This window comes from Chanos chanos, chromosome 16 (assembly GCF_902362185.1).
Source record: "Chanos chanos chromosome 16, fChaCha1.1, whole genome shotgun sequence".
Lineage (NCBI taxonomy): Eukaryota > Metazoa > Chordata > Actinopteri > Gonorynchiformes > Chanidae > Chanos > Chanos chanos.
The window spans coordinates 11362086-11384716 of NC_044510.1; the positions used below are offsets into that span (position 1 = coordinate 11362086).

The 22631-nt window shown below is 42.0% G+C and overlaps 2 protein-coding genes across 3 annotated transcripts; one reads left to right on the top strand and one right to left on the bottom strand.

Annotated features, from left to right (window-relative positions):
- The first annotated feature begins 748 nt into the window (after positions 1-748).
- Positions 749-8571, top strand: cbx1a (chromobox homolog 1a (HP1 beta homolog Drosophila)). 2 transcript variants are annotated; one of them, XM_030793709.1, is made up of 6 exons: positions 749-871; positions 3467-3570; positions 5256-5430; positions 5938-6121; positions 6417-6511; positions 8325-8571. In XM_030793709.1, the coding sequence occupies exons 2-6, from the start codon at positions 3522-3524 to the stop codon at positions 8467-8469; spliced, it is 648 nt and encodes a 215-aa protein (XP_030649569.1). In that variant the 5' UTR covers positions 749-871; positions 3467-3521; the 3' UTR covers positions 8470-8571. The 2 variants fall into 2 exon arrangements, with proteins under 2 accessions (XP_030649569.1, XP_030649570.1); XM_030793710.1 differs by having other exon boundaries at positions 5259-5430.
- A 4472-nt stretch (positions 8572-13043) lies between these two features.
- nfe2l1a (nfe2 like bZIP transcription factor 1a) lies at positions 13044-22583 on the bottom strand. Its single transcript, XM_030793692.1, has 6 exons — positions 22501-22583; positions 21024-21734; positions 17391-17600; positions 16325-16414; positions 15994-16140; positions 13044-15830 (listed from the first exon to the last, which is right to left on the bottom strand). The coding sequence occupies exons 2-6, from the start codon at positions 21552-21554 to the stop codon at positions 14505-14507; spliced, it is 2304 nt and encodes a 767-aa protein (XP_030649552.1). The 5' UTR covers positions 21555-21734; positions 22501-22583; the 3' UTR covers positions 13044-14504.
- Between the last annotated feature and the right edge of the window lie 48 nt (positions 22584-22631).

Sequence of the window (22631 nt, forward strand, 5' to 3'; positions counted from 1 at the left end):
AACTGTGATCTCGAACTGAGTAGGCTTGAGATAACCTCTTACCAGTGCTGAGTAATAATATGTTGTTATAACAAAATTGCGTTCAGTGTGTTGTCAGACAGTTCGGATAAGTTAGAGGACACTGCCTTATTGTTTGACAACAACAGTTCTCTTTTCACCACATGTATGCCCACACATTTCCATTGTTTACCAAGAACAGTCTTCCCAGTAAGACATTCCATTCATGAGTAGCTACAGACTTGGCAGAATGACAGAATCCATTCAGTTACAGACATTATGTACCACAGGTGTCTAAGAGTAAATTAAGAGAAGCTTTTTCTCAGAAATGTTTTGGCTGATTAGGTATGGAAGTAATTTTCCCCCCGTTTCAAATGCCTACTTTTTTCTGACAATATTCCCAATAAATAGGAAAAGGATATATTTTGCTATAGAGTACAGTGAGTTGTAGTCCTGTTGTTGTTCTTCCATATGTTGGTTCACAGTTTGGATTTTTTTTATTTATATGTTTGTTTGTTTTCGTTTTGGACTGAGAAAACTACATTATACTGATAGACTACATTATAGTACCCTCAAGGTGCTCTACGGCCAAAGCAGGATCCGAGGGTAAAGTGATAACTTTATATGCATAAGAAAACAACAACTCCCATGATGCTTTGTTTCAGATACTGCACATGCCCAGTTGAAATTGGCGGGTCGCTAAGGCTCTGAGAGTCTTTTGTCTACACGAAAAGGGGGAGTATAGCTGAACTAACTAGCTTTCACTTCTTTCTAACAATTGCTTTGAGCCATATCTATTTTAAATACCGGGATAACGAGTCCGTAGCGTTAAGCTGCATTTGCTGTTAATTAGTTTGAATCCATTCTTTATAAGGTAAGTTTCTCTAGCAACATACACCAAATGCAACAGCATGGGAAATGTGTGTTTACAATGTACATTGTTTGGTTAAAATATCACTATGAAATGCGTACATCATGTTTTACGTATCTGTTGTTATCGTTGTCAGATTATTGTTGTTGCAATGCAGAGTGTCGTTCACGGGCTTTAATTTTTAGTTCGTGTCTCGGGATTGTGTTTTTTTTTTCGCTGCCAATGTTACCGTTTGCAGACCTGATCCAGGTCAACATGGAGGAGTAGGCGGGTAGCCATGCCTTCCATGAGACTGGTAATGCACTGTGCGACGGAGGAAGCTAACTGAGCTCCTATGGGGCGGATTTGCTCGATAGAAACAAACGCTCTAGCGATGCTGATGCCAGAATTATCGTATGTGCTTGTGCTGTGTAGTTCTAGACGTTCCTGTAGTATTCTCAAAGTGCTGTTTTCGATGATTGGCCAGCCATCTTGTGGGTCTGTTTCTCAGTCGAAGCAAGCAAAGGGCCACTCGGTGCAGCCCCCACTGTTAGCAATAAAAAATCCCCTCCATGCGTCGAGACAGCGCTGTTTTGTAACATGGGGTCGGGCTTAATCATCAGACAGGGCTTTTCACCGAATGGTCAGCTATATTCGGTGTTTACATTTTCACATGTTTGTACTGATTTCCTTCCACGCTGAGCGTATGCTCACGGGCGTCGAACGTTCTAGCCCCATACCTCCTCTTGTACAACGTTACCATCGGAAATCACTGCACCCGCAGAATTTTCTGTTTGGCGCGAATTGATCTGTGGTCTTCTTCTCAGTGCAGAGCCTGCTTAAATAAGTTTAGAGCAATGTCAGATTTTTTTCAGTATTTCACTCCTAAATGGTGATGTATGGGCCTATTTTATTGCTAAACAGCGAGTAGCGATTACGGAGTGCAGGCGAAAGATTGGCCAGTAATCTTGATTGATGAACAACAGTTCGATGCACGTTCATAAATACAGATTTTAACCGAAAAGTTATAATTTTTCATTTACATGGCTCGTGCTGCCTCTTGAATTGGGGTTTACATCAAAGCAAACAGTGATCTGTTTCTTTGCGTTCTAGTATCATTTCACATACCCGACATTCGTTTTCTGCTTTTTGCAACATTCTTGCGCTCTGCAACAATGTAAGCAAAGGCTCTTGATTCTTGAATGAAAAAGAATCGTCCAGAGCACTGATGTATTCAGTCTCCCCGCCCTTCAGTGGACGTACTGGCTATATTAGCATCCATTCAGGTGATACATGCATCAAAGTACAGAGGTCAAACTGTGCAACATCCCTCAGAAGAAGGCTTTATGATCATAAGTACACAGATAGCATTTGGAGCAGCTGGCGAGGTTGATCACCTGTAAACCTTTGCCTTAATTGTCAGTGGCACTGAAAGCTTTAATGATGCAACATAAAACTAAAGATGATCTGGGTCAATTACCATGAAGGCAATCTGGAAGGTAAACACAGGAATGACACTTCACCTGATCCAGTTCTGTGTCACCCCCACTCTCTGTCCTTATATTGCTCTAACAGTAAGAGAAGTATGCTGTTGCGTGCGAGTTAAATGGTGCAATAAAATTGGGATAGTTTGGGTGCATGTCAACACGGACTACTTTCACTTCAAAATACTCTTACTTTGCCAGCTGTCTTAACAGGGTGGCTTCATAGTAAGTGAGAGAGTTCAAACCACAGGTCCAAACCAGTGTGCAGTTTTGTTGTAGACAGACCATCCACTCCCTGAAATGACTCGAGTTTCATTTTATAACCAACTCATTTGGCAAGCGCACCCCCCCCCCCCTCCTGAATTAACAATGTTTGGGTAGATGCCATGCAAGAGACAGTGACGATATTGGGTTTTTTTGTGAATTCGTCATCTGACTTCTACCTATGTGGGAAGCCAAATTATACCAGTCAGTGTTGTGTTCTATCATTTTGAACATTGTAATGTTTTAGTGATGTTATTGCCTAACTTTTTTTTTTTTTTTAAACATTTCATAGTTGAAAACATTGAAACCATTTTTATAAGAGTTTCTAGTGGTAGGCTTTGTTTGTTCAAATCAGAGGAAAGAGCGTGTTTAAGTGTCCAGGGGGGCGGGTCTTCCTCCTCCTCTGTGTCTCTGGTGATACGTTTGCGAAAAAAGATCCAAAGATGAGCAGTTATCCGGATTGTGCAAGAGTGGTCAGCTGTGATGGCATTGAGTTCGCTCTCAGTCATTGCTTTGTTTTGGGTTCAATGAAATGTTCTGTGAACGCACAATGTCTGTTCCTTTTGTGTTTTTAGCGACCAGAGTGCAAAATGTGAATATTGTTTTGAATCAATAGTCTTTTTTTCTTTTTTTTTCCTTTAAGTTGTATTAGCAGCGGTTTCTGTGTTTGTGTCGTTGCTTAGCAACCCAGTACATGTAGATTGTAATCAATAATGCCATATGTTCTTACCAATGCCATTTTTTTTCTCCTGCTCTGTTTGATTCTCTCCCTTCCCAATGTCACTCGAATCATATAACCCAACACCCCACCCCACCCCCCTTCCCTCTCCTTCCCGAACCTCTCCTTAATCCACCCTTTCGCTCTGTTTAGCTCTGTTGACCTTGACAAGGAACCGGAAGGTTCCGCTGAGTCTACCCAGCCAAGTATGAGCCAGCCTACAAACACCAGTAGAGATGCTTCCGGTGTCACCCAAGGTGTCTTACAACTTTCTTCTCTACAGACATTCAATCCACTGTGTTGTCTTTTGTGGGGTAGGGTGGTGGTGGGGGGTGGGATACCTGTTATCTCCGGATGATGGCCCTTCAGTCTGTTCCTTGCCGAGGCCGCCTAGCCAGGAATTTTATTTATCCGTTTATTTTTAATCTCGTTGGGTTTCAGAAGCTGAACGCGGGATGTGTGCATTTGTCAGTTGCTGACCTGTGTCTCTGCTTCTTCCCGTACTCCATTCTTTCATCTCGTCCATTGCACCGGTCAACAGCATGGTGGTCTGCATGACGTCGGCCGTAGATAAGCGCCCAGGGAAGGTTCTGCGATGTTACAAGTTTTTTTTTTTTTTTTTTTAAAAAAGGCGACTTGTTTGTACAGTTTCACGGCCAGATTTTTCAGACTTGCATGAGGTTGTAAGGTTTCGCTTTGACATCATAGCCACCTCTGTTTCATTATCCCAAATGGGGATTTTTTTTTTTTTTCTTTTCTTCCTCTTCTTCTTTCTCTCTCTTTTTTTTTGTGGCTCTAGTGTTTTCAGAGCAGGCAAAAGTAGAGTTTTCATCTTAGTCAGAGCTATGATTCTTTGAATAAATTCACCGCTTCCAGCTCTTGCAAGTTTGAGGAGCATTTGGAGCGAAAAAAAAAATTAATTGACATTTATGAATGATATCGTAACCGTTATCTTTCAGCGTTTAATGTATGGTGGTGTTACATCATCACCGAGGCTTCAGAACGAGTTCCTCTGTAGAATGAACACAGCGAAAACGAGAGCTCCCAGTCAGTACACTGCCACATAGTATCCTCTTGTCTTTGCTGTCGACGGCTTGTTGCTATGTTGCCTGCTGTGACGCTGTGATGTTGTGTTTGTGTGTGTGTGTGTGTGTGTGTGTGTGTGCGTGCGTGCGTGTGTGTGTGTATGTGTGTTTGTGTGTGTATTGGGCAGGATGTGCACCTCTGACACTGATTAGTGGATTAGAGCAAAGACGCATATCTTGGTTAACAATGTGAGTAGATCAAATTTATGTATGTTCAAATTCAGCGTCTTTCCCAAAGAAGACTGTACTTTTCAGTGGACGAATAATAACAGTCCAGTTTTTCAAAATGCAGTTGTTGTCATTCATTTCTGCAGCTCACAGAAATCATCTTTCACTCTGCGCATCAGAGAAATGAATGCTTCACTTTTAACGGAAAAGTGTCGCTGTTTCATGAAGTCCTCGGTTATTTACGGCGACAGGCAAAGTCAACAAACTGGCTTTGCAGATAGTCTTGGGTTAAGAATACCAAACAGCGCCTCCGTCGGACTTTTCGAATCGTCCGCTCACACGGTCTACCCCTGGAGCCCTGTAATCTCAAAATCTGGCAGCGAGCGTGTCTGCTCTTACAAAAAACGCAGAGGACCCAGATGGGTCTGTTTTTAGCTTGTGAAAAACGAGACTGGAAACCATCTAAGGGTCCTAAGAAGGTCCTTACTCTGGAAAAGGAGAGGAAATAAGATAAGTGTGTGACATTTGAATTGTGTCAGAGTTAGTCATGGGTATCTGTTGTTTTCTCTTCCCGTATCACAATCTAGAAAAACCTGTCATTTTCACACGTGAATGCTAAAGGGGACAAAAAGGTGTTTCCTCAAATGTAGCTCGACTCTGTTTTTCAACCCCCCCCCTCCCTTTCCCAGCAGCCCCCCAGACCGACGTCAAACTGGCGGCCACCGCAGGCAAGAAACAGAACAAGAAGAAGGTCGAGGAGGTAGTTGAGGAAGAGGAGGAAGAGTATGTGGTGGAGAAGGTTCTAGATCGACGAGTCGTGAAGGGAAGGGTGGAGTACCTCCTGAAATGGAAAGGTTTTTCAGAGTGAGTACACGAAGGCAATGTTCACACACGTCAAAAAGAGATCCACTCCAAGTTAACAAACAGCAGTACACGAAGAAGTAAATAAAAACATCACCTGTCGGCTGTCATATGTAAGGCTGCATCCGTCAATAGACTTTGGAATCCATTGTTTACGTTAAACATAGTTCTAAATATTTGTTGACCAACCCGTAACTGAATGCATTAACATCTCTCGTATCAAATTTTGGTATGCTATGTCAGCATAGCGCTTTACGCTTAGCGTAGCGCTTCACGCGCCAGCCCATTTCGACCGGTTTCTGTTGTCGCCTTAAAGACAGAGAAAGGAACCACGTGACGCGCCGCACACTTTGATGTGGTTTCACGGCGTGACCCCACCCCGCCCCGACGCGCGCTGTTCCTGTCGCGCCGCGCACCCTATGACTAGCAAATTAATTCTCTCCGTCAGATAGCCTGTACTGCCGTTGTGGCGAAATCAGGAATAAATGTGTGTTTCACGCTTAACCGCAGCGAGGATAACACGTGGGAACCAGAGGACAACCTAGACTGTCCCGACCTGATAGCGGAGTTTCTCCAGTCTCAGAAGGCGGCCAAAGAGGGCGAAAAGAAAGAGTCCGCCGGGAAGAGGAAAGCGGGCGAATCCGACACAGAAGCAGGGGGCGACGACAGCAGACCCAAAAAAAGGAAAGATGAGGTGAGGAGAACAGAACCAGGAAATTGGGAAGTTATGTTGTGTTTAAAAAAAAAAAAAAAAAATTAAGAATCCATAACAGGAGGGCAGTCTCACCTTTTGCATAGGTTTTAAAAATATGAAATGTTGTCACAAACACGTTGATGGAAGTTCTGAAGCGTATTGTTTTCCTTGTGCCGCGTCGTGCACGCCTGTATAGGGTCGATTGGTTAGGCCAGTGAAGGCATTCATGTTCCCAGTGGCTGAATTGCAGGGTAGAAATTGAATAATCGTCAATGTCTGGCTTCCTCTCCTGCAGCCAGAGAAACCTCGGGGATTTGCGCGAGGACTGGATCCAGAGCGGATTATTGGAGCTACAGACTCCAGTGGAGAACTCATGTTTCTGATGAAATGGTGAGTTCAGAGATGTGGTTTCTTGCTTGTTTTTGGGTTTTTTGGTGGGGGGCAGGGTGTCAACATACAAGAACAAAAAAGAGATTTAAAAAAAAAAAAAGATTCAAAATCAGAAATTGTTGTTTGTCAGACAGTGTTGCATAGTAGCTCAGTAGCCTTTTTTTTTTTTTTCCCATTTGACATTTTAATCTGGTTTATGGAAATTGGAGAATGCGTCTTGTGTATTTGTTATGTTTGCACCATTCATGAATACATTATCTGCTTTAAGGCACTATCTCACAGTGCAGAGTGCAGCCATTGATCAGTGCCACCCACAGCCTGCTGCAGAGTGAGTCATTGTCTGCCTGTGGCCAGACACCTCATTAGTGTATAACTGAACAGTGCGTCACCTTTAAGACAGAGAACCTCATGCTTGGCTCTTGGAACCACTGTAGTCTTCCAGAATTTGAATGCGAGATAAAGTTACACATGTCCTAGTGTAGTAGAGACCTGTGATTCTTTAATCCAACACAGATGTTCTGAGTAACTGTACACGATCCCACACAGGGACTTTGTGGGGATTGCAAACATGTTTTTAAGAGAGCATTACATTGATCTGCCCAGAACCTTGACCAGAGCACAGTCAAAAACAGTATGGAGCGGCTGGAACCCGATGGCATTATTTTATGGCAGAAATGAGCAATTTTCAGTATTTTAATTAGTAAATAATGCCAAAGACTTTTCTTGAAATACTTACCATAGCCTTTTTTTTTTGGATGTAGACTTGTTCCTTTGCCATGCCTTTTAGCAGTATACACACTCGCCTTATGCTATCAGTAACAGCTACCTTGGAACTACACTCGCTGACTATGTTATAGCCCAACACACACAAACACACACACACACACAGAAAATTGCTCGAACAAGCTTACAGACAACAGGAAGGGCAGGATTTGAAGTCTAAATTACTTGCCGTGAGATGCATGATGTTGTTGCATATGACGCTGGGTTTTCTGATTTGGTAGCTTTTGTTTAACTGATGTAAATCCCACGACTCAACTCGCTGTGAGACAGTCGAAGGGCAAATACGTCATCAAGAAGGCCATCCTCTTACCTGGCAGTTTTATGGCTTTGTTCACACTTTAGTCTATCCAGAAATTTTCTGGAAAAGTTACCAGGTCTGGTTCCAGAAAATCGGCGGGTGAAATTTTCCGGGATTTCCGATCTCGCGTTCAACCCCGTTCTGGAACATTTGCCTGGAACATTTACAGAGAAAGCTGGAGGTGTGAAATGGGTCTAAGATGTATACCTACCTTTCTAGGCACATAATATAGGCATGCAATTACAAACTGCAGCCAGTCTTGTCCCCAATCACAATTTGTTAGCCAGGATGACCACCATTGACTCCTACTTGGTAGCCGATGTTTGTACATATCAGTGTTAGTTCAGGATTGAGAGTGTTCTGCCAGCCAGCGGCAGACCTGTAGTCACAAACTGACAATCGATGAAGGGCAAGAGGATGGCTATAACACAAGTTGTGCATTGGCAACAGATGAGCCATAGTCTGTAACTGTGTACAAACAAGCTGTATCTTGAAAGGTAGGACCTGCAAGTATGTATCCAGAATACCCAGACTTAGCACCATCAAAAAGGTCATGCTCTTACTCGGCAAGTGTACGGCTCACGGCTCAATTTCAGTCCAGCAAAAAGGGAAGTTCTGGTTCCCATGTGGTACCATTGGAGCTTGGACACAACTGACTGACTTGTTTATTTATTTCCCGATTTTTCTCAGTGATACAGCTTTTTTTTTTTTTTCCTTTTCTTTTTTAAACAGGAAAAATTCAGATGAGGCAGATCTTGTACCAGCCAAGGAAGCAAACGTGAAATGCCCGCAAGTGGTGATCTCCTTCTACGAGGAACGACTAACGTGGCACTCGTACCCTACTGAAGAGGAAGAGAAGAAAGATGACAAGAACTAACACGGGGGGCAAAGAGGAGGCCTGGGGCGGGGGAAGGAGGGCAGAGTTGGGTAAGGGTAGGGGCTGGAGGGTGACGCTCGGGATGGGAATTAAGGAGGGGTGGCTGTTGAAGTGCATTTAGTTTCAACTCCTTTTGTTTTTTCTTTTTCTTTTTTTTTTCTTTTTCTTTTTTTTTTTTCTTTTTTTTATCGTCAACATGAGGCCCGGACTTTTTTGTGCTTGTACTGGGCAATCGTACAGAAGTGGGAATCTGCGGAGAACACGCTGAAGTTTGGGAAGGGAAGGCCGATGGAGAAGCTGAATCCTTAGAGACAAAAGCAACTTGATGTTCGTCTGTTGACAGATCACTGTGCTCTTGGGTTATGGGAAATGTAGTCTAAACCAGCATTTCTCGAACTATGGGACACGGACCGGCGCCCAGGGAAACTGCCAGGTCCCCGCCCCCTCGACTGAGCTTTCTGCTTTGAAAATAGTAACATTTTATTCAAGATTCTAGAATGTTAAGCATTCCCGCCCACAAGAACTTGCTTTAACATTCTAGAATCTCAAATAAAACGTAACTAGTTTCGCCTGGCGAGTGACGGAAGTACCAAGCTCAATTTGACTGCCACGGCAGCAGTTTCCTCATCCGGTCCGCGGCCCATAGTTTGAGAAACGCAGGTCTAAACAAACTCCTAGCTGCCAAATTGTGATTTGCTATCATATATATATATATATATATATATATATATATATATTTTTTTTTTTTATCTGAAGTATAGGAGTTTTTACATGTGAATCAATGTAAAACTCTCCTGAACAGCCCTGCTTTTCCATTTGAAAGACTACTCCGTGTATTTTCTGTGGACACACAGACTTAAACCAGCAGAGTCCACAGAGCTCTGAAAACCCATCAGAATCAAACATGGCATTGGTGGTTGTTGAAATCCAGTCTGTTGTTTCCGTCGTGTGCAGTACCGCAGTGTATGAATCCTCAGATTACTGTTCTGTTTTCAGAGGGATTTCGCCTTTTTTTTTCTTTTTTTTTTTAAAGAAGAAGCCGGACTACAGTGCAGGAACTCACTTTTGCTGATCCAGAACTCCAGTGATTTAAACCCAGACCAGCCCTCATGAAAACATTCAAGAATGACACGCTGTGCCAGCTGCCCCCCCCCCTTTTTTTACCCCCCTAAGATGTGCTCCTAAGATTTTGGAGAGGGGGAAAAAAAGAAGTTCAAATTGTTCTACGCAGATTTCTTTATTTCGCCCTTTTCATCTCACACTCTGTGTGTTGACTCCTGCCTTTCACTGTTACATCATCATCACACAATGTGTAAATACAGACTTTTTTTTTGTTTTGTTTTGTTAAGCAGTCTGAAAGGAGGGATTGAAACAGACTGTTGTTTTAAGTATGTTAGCAAAGGCAGTTCTCTGATCAGTGGTTTTTCAGTTGTCACTTTAGGAGGCATGATTTAAAAAAAAAAAAAAAAATTCATGCAGTGTTTACGAAAATATACTGTGCCGTGAGAGACTAATATACCCCGGTTCATGCATCTTTTGTACCGTGAATATCTGATCTTCATTGAAATGCCATCAGCGGACACCCAGTTTAATAAATGATACTGAATGAATATGACCTGCACTTGTTTGCCCTAAAAAAACCCCCCCACAAACAAACAAACAAAAAAAAATCAGCAGAAACACACATTACGTGGCCAGAGAAAGTAAGTGCACCTCCGCCTTCAAGAGCCAGCGCTGTTTTCTTAATGTAATCTTGTATCGCGATTTGCAATCAGTTTGTTATATCGAACTGTAGGAATCTTGGTTCGCCAGTTCGCACAGAGCCTGAAACTGTGCGTCACCTGCTCTGTTTCCTCACAATTTGGATCAAGATTATTTTCTGCCTTTTTTTTTTTTTTTTTTTTAAATCATGGATTTGTTGTAAGATCCCTTTTCTTTAAAATTTCAGCTCTTTGACCGAAAGCCTTACATTCTGCCACCACGGGTTTCTCTGGCGCGTCACGGATTTTGTGGTCGAATCGGTGACAACAGGCTGCCCAGTCCCACAACGGTCCCGGACGTTCACGGCTTCCATCTCAATGCTTTACACCCGAGGTTCTCCTCTTAAAAGGCATCTTCGTTCCGTTCGCGCCAAATGTGAAGTCTGTCATTGCGGACGTATAGTTCCTCCTGTGTCCAGAGCACATTATTCCTCAAGAGCAGGGGACGACGTCTTTCGTAAACTCTCCACGTAGACCAAGTGTGCGCAGCGTCTGCCGTTTGACTCGTGCGTGTCGACTGATATCGATTACAGCGAGATGCGACCTCATCCTCTGGAGACAACTTTGATGCGATTTCCTGCCTTGGAATATCCGTCTGATCTAATACTGCCCCCCCCCCCCAGCCCCTTTCAGTTGGACAAAATGGATCATGCTACACAATGCTTGTTTCCGGAATCTTCTGGGTTCCTTAACCCACTGCCACCAGGTTTCTAATAGTGAAGTTGAGTCATCAAGACCGACTGGATTATTCTTCGCGTTTTTGCTGAACCTATTATTGAACTTCTGTGTGAAGCCTTTCACTAGATAAAGCTAAGGGTTGTACTAAGATTTTTCAGACAACTGCATTTCTGTTGACCGTAATTGAAAAAGTAATTGGCGTGCCTCAGTTTTCATTGTTATTTGTTGAATGTGGTCATTATAGTCTGTTAACAGCATTCAGATGAAGATCAGATATCCACATGTCTAAACGTGTTCAAAGAAAAAAAAAATATCATTTTTGGGGAACTATCTGTATTTTCTCACAGTACTGTAAATGCTTAGCGTTAGATTTATAAGTGATTGAAAGAGATTACTGTTCTGAAATGTGGAATGTCAGTCTTCTACGTTGATGTTGCTTTAAGACAACTTTTCTTAAGAAGACCATAGTTTTTAAAAGTGGGCACTCAATTAGACTGAACTCAACTCTCAAGACTATACATTTCCCATAATCCCAATTTTATCAAATGGTTACACTTTTTACAGGTTCTGAAAATAGAAGGTCTGCCATGGTAGAACAAGATGTTGACCAGACACTTGCTTCATGACCAGGTTGCTATGGGTAGAAGTTTGTAGTATTGCTTGTGTGTGTGTGTGTGTGTGTGTATATATATATATATAATATATATATATACATACATACATACATACATACATACATTTATATAAATATCTGACAACATTATGTAACATCTTGGAGTCAACGTGAGACAGCTGTGGTTTGGTAAGACCTGAGTTGACTGTAAGCATGGGTCATTTTCATGCCGACGCGTCGGCCGAGCTGATGTCATAGTTGTCTCCAACTGTCCGGATGAATGTACCACACAGCTGAACGTTTATCGCCGTATTGTATGATATTGCTAGTCAAAAAATCATATTGAACTGTACTGGTTCGTGAAACAGATGGGACGGGACGGCGTTCGGAAACCAGCAGCGACGTCTGGTCCGTTTGGACTTTTTTTTTTTGTTTGTTTGGTTTTTTTTTTTTTTTTTTTTTTAGTTTTTTTTTATGTGTGTTGTTTTTCGTCTTGTTTTTTTTAAGCCTCATTTACATGTCTCAGCAGTAGAAAGTATGTAGGGATGGTACCATCGTATTCACCTCATAAAGAAAATGCTTGTAAAAAAAAAAAAAAAAAGAAAACACCTTAAGACCAGATTTAATATGGTTGACATGGTTGTTGCCCTTCTACATAACTTTTTATTTTTGTTTGTTTTTTTGTTTTTGTTTTTTTACTCTACTGGAGAAGAGCTTTTGAAATTATTTACTATTCGGTGTGCTCTTATTCAGTGATGTGACCTTTAATTGTTTGTAATTGTAACCCTTTCCCTTGATCTTCTGTCTGTTTCTCCTTTTAAGGAAACAAAGTATACAATCTGTTTATTGCATGTCACTTTCTTTAAATGTCACCATTTCCAGGGGTTAGAATTTTTTTTTTTTTTTTTTTTTTTTTAGTTTTTGTTTGTTTAAATAAATCCCTGTCTTTGGTAAGAAATGCTGCGTTTTAACTGTGTTGCTTTGTTATGACAAATACATTGTACTGAATGCAAGAAGTTGCATCAAGATAAACATCTAAAATGCTTTACATGTTATAGAATTGCCTCAGTGTGTCACATCACTTACTCATATTAGGGCTAGCTGAGATACATTAAAACACCATACATTGTTTATCTGAGATTAGTGTCTTTTGAATGACATTTAACAGAAGTCTCTAAGTGACTGTTGCCCATTTGTTGTAATATAAACACAACTCCAGCAATTTTAAACCAAAGTGTTCAGTGGCTGATCTCATCGTGGCTTCAGCACCATCCACTTAATATGACTTATAATGACAAGCCCTATGACTGTTGGATGGATGTAAAGTAATCTACATCCAGATCTGAATATTCTAAGACTTCCTCAAATACAGTTCAAGACATGTAGGACAAGAGGCTTTCATAGGAAATAAATACCATTTATTAAAAAGAACCAGTCACAGCTAACTAGCAATTCATATTAAGAAAACGTCAAGACATCAAAATTCCATTTAAAAAAAAAGGAAAAAAAAAAAACATTTCAAAAGAGTCATATCATCTTCTCAACATTTGTAATATTTTTGCCATTATTTTTTACTTTGTTTCCCACAAGGAACAATTTACATTAACAGCACTACCCGTGACAACCAAAACATTTTAAAATTTTAGTGCCAAACTTTTGACATGAAAGTCTTCACTGACATGTTCAAGTGAAAATTAAGCTTCGCTGATCTTTAGTTCACATATCCATGTCTTCACCATAATTCATAGTTCATTTTTAAGCTATGTATGTGTTTATGTGCATATCAGGGATGCACTTGTTCAGGAGTTAAGTCACTAGTGAAAATATCCATTTTTGAATGCTACTCCACAGTTACGACGATGTTGTTCTGAGTCATCTACTGGATTATAAATAGTTAAACGCTAGATGCATAATAAACAATTTGTTTCAGTTTTTTAACGGTTTACCAATGGACCTGCCAAATGATAGGCTTCAGTGTTTTATCTTCTCATTTGAGAAGTGCTACGCCTTTTTAGACCAAGCTCTTTCTATCTTCACATGAGGCATTCTTTAAACCAGTACTGTCTGGTACTCCAGGCCCACGTGCTCCTCTGCTATTCCTATTCATCTCATAATTAAAGCCTGACTGTTACCTTGAAAACAACTTTTTGCACATAGTGGTTGTTTAGAAACAGAGCTCAGCAAGACCTTTGGACTTATGGGCCTGAATTCTATATCCCTCAATAAACATGTCGGGTCTGTGTCATTTTACCACCTCACCTGGAGGCCTTTTGTCCAGATTGGCTCATTTAGATTTAATCATACTTTAATGAAGCTAAACTTGTATCAATAAAAACTATCCTATTATTGTTGTGTTGCTGCGCCAGACCTTACCGAGAGGCTCCTGTGAGAGACATCACAGACATCGTTTACTTATTTGTTCAAGTAAATATAACACGACCTGCCTTTTGTTGGTAAACATGCAGGTTAAAAAAAAAAAAAACACCATTATATATCTTACAAAAAAACTGGCATAGCTTCAATAATTTCTCAACCAGAAACCTTCCTAAGACTTGCACTGTTGTGTCCTTGGCTCCCTTTCCTTCTGTTCTCTTGTCATTGTAAATTCAAGGCAGATTGTTAAAAACAACTTCATCACTCATTGGGGTATTGCTGAAGTTTGATCATAATGTACCCTTCTCCTCATCATTGTGTTCATTTTGAGACCACATATCCCCCACCCGAATTTTTTTTTCCCACCTTTTCTGATGTGAAATTACTCCTTGACATCTCTTGCAGGACTGCATCATCTTTCAGCCGTACCCTGTCTGTATTACTTGTGACTGCCTTGTTTTTCCAGGCACCAACAGTACGAGGCGAAAATTTAATCAAAAGGGAGGAAATTGTGGACCCTTGCAGTAGTCAAGTCACATCGTTGTCCCTGTCCTTTCCCAATAGGTCACAGTCTAGAAAATTTAACAGTCTCCAATCCATCACTTCTTATTTCACTTCTTTTTGTCTTTCTGTCTCTTATTTGACTTGCGCCTCAAATCTGAGCCTGGCCCACGTTGGGAAGACAGCATAGAATTGCTGTTACCGTCCAGCGGCATGATGTAGTCATCAGGAAGGCAAAGCCTCTCTTGCTCATTTCTGATCCTGTCAAACACTTCCTGGTAGAGGTCGTGTAGCCGTTGTTTCATCTCCTTGACTGAACGCAAGACCTCAGACTTCTCTCTCAGGAGCTGGGCACGACGGCGGCGTAGACCATTGACACTATGTTCCAGCCCCAACAGGACGTCTAGCTTCCTTCGGCGGCAGTTCTGGGCTGCCAGTTTGTTTTTGCCCCGTCGGCGGATGTCTCGGATAAGGGTAAGCTGAGCCTCACTAAGACGGTATTTAGCAAGCAGCTCATTGAACTCCTCCACAGGTAAGTTGATGATTCGGTCATTGGAGAATGGGATTTTCATGGCGTTCGCTCTTCGCTCATCTCTGCTTGATGGCTTGTCCAGGGAATTATGTTTTGCGGGGTCGCTACAAGACTGCACTGAGGACTTTCTTTGGTTAGAATTGGAGTGGTGAGGCTGGATGTAGGTATGATCATGCCCAATATGGTTAAGCCAGGGAAACCGTTGAAAATCACGTAAATTGGACACCTTGTCTTGCTCAGCGCCGGGGCCTCCGACTGCACCCCGCTCCAGATACGTTATGTCACTTTCATTGTGACTGTAGCCCACCGCTCCTTCTTCAGATGAGGAATCTGAGGAGTTGAAAGATGACGAAGAGCATAACGATGATGAGGAGGTACAGGAAGATTCTGACCCACTTGGAGAAACTGGGCTTTGGCTGAAGTCTAGTGATAGCCCAGAATCCGAATCAATCTGGTCTTGTAGCTGTGAGACCTGTGTTTGGTTGAACCCCTCTTCCAGAGCCAAATCCATTAAACTGATTTCATCCAGCATGGCTCCCTCAAGGAACGGGGAGAGGGCAGCTGACATGGCCTGATCTTCAAGAAACGAATTAGAAAGGTCATCATCCCTCCCACCGCCTTCAGTTTCAGTGCTATTGGGTGCAGATGCTAAGGGTAGGAAGAGGTCATCGATGTCAGCATGATCAAATGTGGGGTCCAAGCAAGAAGATGTACTCAAGGTTAAGTTGTTCAGGGAAGGCTGAAAATGGTTACTGAGGCCAGGGACTTGTTCTGGGACGCTGATGAATGGGCAGGTTTCTCCATGGGATCTTGGAAGAGAAGCATGGTGCCTTGAATCATCCACACCATCCGCACCTCTGACACTGAGGAAAGTGTCATCATTTGCATGATCTACATCCATGTCCTTCAAAGAAGAACGACAAAATGAAATGTATCTTAGAGAAAAGTTGCATTGTTAAGAGGGTGGTAAGAAACCAATATTACATAATCAATAATAAGGCCCTAGAATCAGCCTTAGAAAAAATGGAAAATGACATACAGGGAGAGGACAAACACCACTGACGTACCTGAGGCTCCATTATGGCTAAGAGATCTTGCCATTGCTGTTCAAGGTCCAGGATGGGTTCCTCTTGAGGCAGAAAGGGAGAGAGGAGAGGCCTCTGGGTAGAAAATTGATCTTCTTCGGCAATTCCTTCCAGGTATGGATCTGATGACTGGGGACATAAAATTATTGTCATTTGTCAGTTTCAAACAGCCTGTGAAGAAATCCTCATTATATGTTAATATTTAGATCAGTTCAGTACTTTTGTATCAAAACTCATTACTGTGGATTTACAAATGCAAGGGAGAAGTAGTTGGGGTTTGAAGCAATGGGTATTTGCCACAAAGGGTGTTTACCTCTGGCTCTTGTCCTAGTGGGAAGTTTGCCTCCAAAAGTTGAAGACATTCCTCTAAGGACTGTGAATTTTGGACTTCCAAACCATTAAACTGTGGAGGAAAGTGCAAGTATGAGAGGAGATAAAAGTTTTGCACATTTCTAGTAAAAAACATTCCGTTCCATTCCATTAGCCAAGGTCAGTTTAAGGCACTGAGTCTGTGATATGCAGAAAGTCCTTAAGGACGGGCCACAGGCCACAGCGATATGGGTAGTTGGGAATGGCAGTTTAACCACTGGGGTACTCGTAACACAGTTTCTAAAAGTATTCAAAACAATTCAAAGCACAAAGCCTTATCCGAATTACATTTAATTAATTTCCACACCAACAGAGCAAGCAAAACAGAGTCAGCTGTTTTACCTGACTGATTCAGGATAAAAGGGATTATCGGTACATATCACATAATCAAAGCTGAAATGTTTTCTATCTCTGAAGGAATAGGTATCACGAGTTTCTCTAAATGTTTAGCATTGAGGGAGTGATGATGAAAGGAGGCCCTGGTCTCCTCAGCCACTGTTATCTACTGCTGGCTGTCTCATTCCACCTGCCCTATCTCGTTAGGCAGCTTTTGGTGTGGACATATAGGCTGAGAGAAGCTAACCACTGGGGTCAGTTTTTCAACTGTTGAAACTGCAAAGAGGCTTAAGGTCAATACAGGTCAATACAATGAACTCCAGATCTGTTCTTCATATTCGTATTATGACTTATTACTTAAGCGCAAGCAGGGTTATACTGGAAAACTACTGGGAGATATGGTGGTTCCGTTTCAGTTGACTAGGGCATCAATACCTGTGCCTGCCTATGATCTGAAACAGCTGACTCAAAGTGGGCATGTCTCCCACTATATGAACTTGAGAGATCATATTTCCATCAACGATGCAAGCTATATCGGTGCGTGAACATGTACACGATTGTACACGATGTATATCTATGTACTGCTCTATTACTGTAGATAACTCCATGGTGACATATTGTGATATACTGGCTGTAAAATGAGCTTGGGGAGGGAAGAAAAAACTGTATCAGACCTGATCCTGCATGCCATCTCCAAATGTTCTGCTCATCTGATTGGGAAATGGGTCTCGATCCCTCCAGACATCGGTTCCAACCTGATTTTCCTCCTCTGCCCCCCCTTCATCAAAAGAACCAAGGTACTGGAGGTTCCCATGGTACAAAGGGCCCTGGCCAGAACCATGATTGGTTCCCTGTTGCCATGGCAGGTTTGATTCATCCATCTCCTACAAATATACAACAGCAGTTGCAGTACTTGGTGCCAAAGGCCTTGAACGCATCCATTGTTATGTTGACTATACCTGTCTATATTTATACAGGCTTGTCTGACCGACTCAGACAACGATCTACTATAAATATACTTAAAACTTTTTATGCCATCCTGAGAGATTAGTGACACCAACTGCCACCCCAGCCCCCCACCCTCCACCCACCCATGTCTGTAATGCACTCTATAATTAGCCGGTAACCCCCTTTCTCACTCCCGCCCAGACAGGCCCAGTGAACTGGCCAGAACACACAGTTGGCATCAGAGGGAAAAAAAACACAAAGCACAAAGCATCCCGTTAATGTGAACAAAAATCAGACCGCATGTTTGTTTGCTTGCTTTTACCATTTTGCCGACCTTTCATCTTAGTTAAAAGTAGTTGTTCAGTCTCAATATCAAGATTTACTGGAGAATACTTTTTTTTAAAATAAGGCTATATGGTTATTTCACAATATTCCAGTCCTCTCGTCCTGAAATCAACACTGTAAAGTTTTCCCTTGTATTACAATTCAACAAATCAATTAATTCTTATGCACTGTTATGCTGTATTACTTTGAAAATAAAGTACGTTGTGTATATGGATCAATAGCATATGAAAACAATTGGAAACTTAATGAAGAATTGCTTTTTTGAGGTAAGGTGCACTGAGCAGTATTTGTGCCTGTGCGTATGTGTGTGCATGTGTCTGTTGTGTCTGCGTACATATATGTATATATGTATCCATGTGTGTGTGTGTGTGAGAAAGTGAGAGAGGTGGTAGACTGATATGGGCCATCAGCTGACAGTAAACAGGACATTGCGAAAGAGAATGCACACATGCATGTTTGAACGATGCCTCCTCACATTACAAAACAACCCAGAGAAGGGGTCACAGAAGCCAAGCTCCAACATGGACTCGTAAAGCGTCCAAACATTTTGTGCTGGTGTCGTAACAAGCTTATGTGCGGCAGACCTCATTCAGCCTTAAGACCCCTGAACTTCAGTGAAGCATCATAGTGATAGTACATTGTAGGGAAATACATGCACTGACCCTAAGCCTGCTAATACATCTCTCTAACTTTAACCTTGAATCCACCTGACCTGAGGGAAGAACTGTCCTGAGAACAGTTTTCATCAAATAAGATTGTCATTACTGAACCTTATAACTAGAGTGGTTTGAAGTTGGCTAGCTGGCTACGCTGGCTAGTCACAATACACATCCATCCAAATCTTCCTTTTTCGCTCTCTGTCTACAACTTCTTTTTTTTAAGGTGCTGTTTGCTCAAGCACCTGTGTGGGGATTTCCTCAGTATCCACTTAAGGGGTCAATAAGTGGACACTTTATCATGTAACATAAGCAACATTGTGAGGATTTTTTTCTTATCTAAGTAAGAAAAACTCAGGACACAAAGGCCTTTATTCCAATTTCCTTGATGGTCCTTGTTCCTGGGGAGAACCAATCAAAAGTGACCTGCAGTTTCTGTCAAAGTTTACTAAGGTTAAATGGAGGTCAGGGGTGTGGGTCAAATATTTAGCCCATGGCACAAATAAGAAGACAAACAAGTGTGACCAATGGTCCAGAAATAGTTCCATGGACCACGTGCAGGCTATCCCGTGGGGGGAGAGCTTTGAACAAGAGGACTGAGAAAAGGAAGAAAAAAAAAACAAAACACTATAACTGTTTCCATCTTCAATCCGCAACAACGCACTGGGGGATTCGGTTAACAGATCCATACATGTCTCCACATACTTGGCCAGAAGTCTGTTTGTCTGTGCATCTGTGTCTGACTGTCTGTCTGTGTGAGTGTGTGTGTGTGTGTGTGTCTGTGTGTGTGTGTGTGTCATAAAAAGTGAAAGAAGTCAAAAATAAGCAGGGCAGAATTCCCCCGGCTGTCCAATGCTGCTTAAGTGAACTCAGGGAAAGAAAAAGAAATAGATTTATTTTGCTGACAGAACTGTGATTCCCCTAATACAAACTGACAGAGTGTCATCTCTATGTGTAGTCATTTTCTTGAGTTGACACTGTAACAACACTTAGCTATTACTTAGCTATTACATAATCTGTGAAATATACAACCCCTTTTGTATGATTTCTACACTATACATTTTCATATATGTTAATTTATGTACCTGAACCAAAGGATTAGTTTCAACATCACACTCTCCCTTTTACCATGGAGATGGTGATAGCCTTGGTGGGTGGAGTGGGGGTGTGGCAGTCTCACATGTTTAGCCTCTTGGCCAAAAACTCCCCTCGGCCCAACTGGTCTATCACAGTCAGTGGAGCACGACAACAAGTGAATGTGCTCAGCTGTTCCCTAACACAGAAATCCAGTGGAGACCCTGCATGCCCTGCCGCCTGTGATACTTAACGCCAGTGGTTGCCTAACACCCAGTTCGTTTTAAACAACCCAGAGCCTCCCTAACAGTAGCTCCTACTGAATAACAGATAAACAAGTGTATAAGGACAGAACATTTCCTTGGGTCTTTGCCATGAGAATGGGAGTGTTTCCACTGGACTTTCTTTTACTGGAAGTGTGTGATACTGCAGTTGCTAAGTGTAAACACTGAAATCCTAGGTACTGAAAACCGACATCCCTCTCGAATCTCGCAACTGGATACATGTTTTGGCCAAGTAGGTCTAAAACTGAGATTAGAGTAAATACCTTGAGATTACTCAAGGTCAAGCACTACTACATGACATCTAGATGTCATTACATACTGTTCAGCAAAGAACCTGCACCAACCAGAGTAATTCACTTCCTCATAAACCATTTTCTTATTGTACAAAGTCCATGGTTTCATCAAAGGAATGCATCCTTGAACCCGTTAAGCGACATAACTAGGTTCTAGAGAATTCCTCTTCCCATAAAAAAAAACTGTGTAAAAACTGCTTGAGCTGTACTGTATAATTCAAACTGTCATTCAGATGCAGTAAAGGAATACACTTGCTTTTCTCTTCCCTTTCTAAGATGAGATTACTGTACTGAGTTAAGAGATGCACGACAGGCACTGGAAGGTTGTCAGCTGGAACTCTGTGATGCTAAAATTGGGAACCAGACACACTAATGTCCGGCTTGATATCCGAATACTACTCTCTTTGTTCCTCTTACTGCCAATGAATTATGGTTATTCCTACAGATCAGCAAAAATATATTTTAAACATACAGTTGAATCAAAACAACTAATGACAATAGTGAACCAAGGCATTAAAGAAGTGACATTACAGTACGTTTTGGGCTTTTTACCTCTAGGTTATACAACCAGAGGGAGTGTTAGCAACTTGTGTGTTTATGTGTTAATTATGTGAGACTTTGACCTAGTGGCAGATTTATTATGACAATGTATTACTGCTGTTGTATGAGTCAGCATCCGCTTCTGATGAGGTCAGTAGGAGCCCTACCTCTCTGTTGAGGTCATTTCTGTTGTCCTGCCCTGGTTCTCTGGAGAGAGAGGCCCCAGCACCAAGGCCATTCTCCAAGGCCGGACCGTACCCCAAATCAGCCACAGCATCTTCACTTCCCATCCTGGTAATCAAGCCTGAATTTTCCTCTATGTCCTCCAGCCCGCTGCTTACTTCCAAGCTCCCAGTTTGGGCAGGGATGGACACGAGGTTGTCGGTTTCCCGGTGCACCAGCCAGGTTTCCAACTCTGCAGCTGGTACTCGTAAGCGATCCAGAGAACGGACCCAGCTCAAGAGCCGCCGGTTTGAGAAAAACTCATCTAGGTCCACGCTCTTGGGGTGGATACCGTAGCCTTCGAGCGAATTGCGGAGGTTGTGGAACTGGGTCTGAGTCAGTGCTGAACTGGGGCCCCTGATTATCTCTCGGAGGGGAGGCAGATAGGGGTCCACATCCACACGCATACCAACAAGGCTCAGCAGTATGGCCACCTGAATCAGGCCCTCTGTGAGGTACTTCTTCAGATAAAGCATTCTGGTTCCACTTTCAAAAAGCCTTGTTCACAAGGCAGTCCAGAGCGACACTGATGAGAAGAAATCTTAAAACCGTTGCTCTCTTTTTGTAGACTTAGACAAGGCGAGGAAAAGTTCCCTTTGTGAAGACAGATTAGTATTTTTTAGTCCACATAAAAAACTGAGATATGCCCGAAGAGCCTAAAGAAGAGAATAAGATTAGTTAACGGTTACAAACGATTTTTTTTCTCTCATTCATTCTTTCAAACGTGCTTTCTGGATTGAAATGAGTACGCGCGGCTCAGTTTAAGTGAATATCATCGTGACTTAAGTAAGAAGTGAATGAGACAATGAGCGGCCACCTGATTATTAAGGGGAGTGACAACAGACAAAACTTTGACCCACTTCCACAACTTGTTTTTCAGTTACAGCATGAGTGGTTTGAGTCATTCGGCTGAACATTACAAGGTGATGTAATCTTAAGAATAGCAACAGCAATTGGAGAGAACGAACGGTTTCGACGTTCGATATTACAAAACATAACAAATCTCATGATACAAGCAATAACAGCAACTCTGAAAAATATATATCTCAATCAAAATTATATTCTGAAAACTTTTACTATATGTCGATGAACTAGATTCCTGTAATATAAACGTGTCTAAAACACATTTATACCACCAAAGTTTATCTGTAAAATTCTGCGAAAACGTAGGTGGAAATGAATTTTCTTTCCACCTAAATTAATTTTCATATACAGGCTAATTAACGTTCATAAACTTTCGCTTTCACTGCACATCAGGTGATACATACAGCGCGCATCTGCTCATTGACCCAGCCGGCGAAAAATGCAAAACTGCAATGTTTGATTAATTATGCAACTAAACGAGAAATCAAGAGGCACCGCGAGCTATAAATATACCGTATGAATGGAACATTTGAGTAAGAACTCTAGGGCATGGCTTACCCTCTCAGTGAAGAAGAATTTTCTCTGTTATTGCTAGAGGGGGTTCAATTAGATCCTCGGTAGCTGTAATAAGAGTGTGTTTGCGCTATGGAACTGTGCTTTCCGTTTTATAAGCCAACTGTTTCTAGTGC